The sequence below is a fragment of the Penaeus monodon genome, chromosome 34 (assembly GCF_015228065.2).
Source record: "Penaeus monodon isolate SGIC_2016 chromosome 34, NSTDA_Pmon_1, whole genome shotgun sequence".
NCBI classification, from domain to species: Eukaryota; Metazoa; Arthropoda; class Malacostraca; order Decapoda; family Penaeidae; genus Penaeus; species Penaeus monodon.
Genome location: NC_051419.1, coordinates 30,852,370 through 30,853,711, shown reverse-complemented (window position 1 = coordinate 30,853,711; position 1,342 = coordinate 30,852,370). Strand labels below are relative to the sequence as shown.

The 1,342-nt window shown below is 36.3% G+C and overlaps 1 protein-coding gene across 4 annotated transcripts in view; it reads right to left on the bottom strand.

Moving 5' to 3' along the window:
- Positions 1 to 1,342, bottom strand: part of LOC119594713 (gamma-tubulin complex component 2-like) — a 15,511-nt gene that overhangs the window by 7,017 nt on the left and 7,152 nt on the right. For all 4 annotated transcript variants that reach the window (XM_037943770.1, XM_037943773.1, XM_037943769.1 and 1 more), the window contains 2 exons: positions 881 to 1,031; positions 331 to 561 (listed from right to left, as the gene is read on the bottom strand). In XM_037943770.1, the coding sequence (XP_037799698.1) occupies positions 331 to 561; positions 881 to 1,031 (382 nt within the window). The remainder of the gene's footprint in view (positions 1 to 330; positions 562 to 880; positions 1,032 to 1,342) is intronic.

The window sequence follows — 1,342 nt, the reverse complement described above, 5'->3', positions numbered from 1 at the left end:
GAGGAGGGGGCAGGGGTGAATGTGTCCGTAATGCCATCAAATACAATAACCCTATTCTAATATGGTGTTTCACATATACACAAATCCTTATCAGTGAAAGGAAGGAGGATGAAGAGGAAGCAAAACTGGATTGCTTTCTGAAAAAAACATTCAGTTTTATTCTCATAACCCTGAGAGGAAAGAGAGGCACTGATGGACATTATGAAATTGGGAAATTTAGAATATGTAGACTACTTGGAGAAATATATGCACCATTTAAAATAACCAGTGCTGAATCTTTTTTAATTTTTTTGATATTTATATAAAAAAATACAAAAAACAGGTCCTCACCTCAATATCCTCAACATCTGGTTCATGAGAGTTATGGGCTGCAAGTCACACTGGATATCATCCTTGTACAGGTCATTGTTAGCCGCCGAGGTACGCAGTGCCAATTCTAACAAGGACTCGAGTCTTGTGGGGAGAACGTCGTCAATGTTCTTGCTTAACTCATCTTCACAGAGACTCATGAGCTGCACAACGAAATCTCCTTGGTCCAGCAGGAAGTAATGTTTAACGGATCTGGAGGGACATGCCATAATGAACTTGGTAATATCAGTCTTCTATTCAGTAGTACTTTGCCTCCATTGCAATCATACTGATCATTTACCTGATTGGTTGCTATATACATTATTTGTTTATAAAGATGATACACTTTTTATTTCCCTGTCTACAATGCTTGAACAAAACACAAATTCTGCAGCGGGAATTATGCTTAAAGATAAAAATCCCACAAAGATTCATCCATAAATTCTAAATCATGTAAACAATAATCATAACTCTATTTCCATCCCAAAGTATTTCATAGCTTTTACATGAATAAAAAAGAAAAAGTACATACCTTAGCCTCCCCATTAAATCTTTTTCTTTCATCAGTAACTCCAAAAGTCGCTTGGAGGCAAAACTATAGGTCCGTTCAATCACTTCTGTATATGATGGATCTCTTATGCTGTATGCTAGTTCCTCTTGGTCAGGACAGACTACACTGTGATCTATAAATTATGGAGGTGTTACATCTTTGCTTATGTTATGTATTCTCATCTATACAGAACCCACAGTATACATAAAAGGAGATGAATTATGTTTTCCTTTTTTAATGCTTTTGTATTAAACACATCACTGACTATCACCATAATGCTTTACACTGTTTCAAATCAATACCACTGGTCTTGATTCTATCTTCTATATGAACACCTACTCAATCACTCTCCTTCTCTATTACTGGGTATGGGAAAAAGTCCTTTTGTGGAGTGAAGGAACAAACAATCACAGGTGAACATAGTAAGGCATGTGAAAATCACCT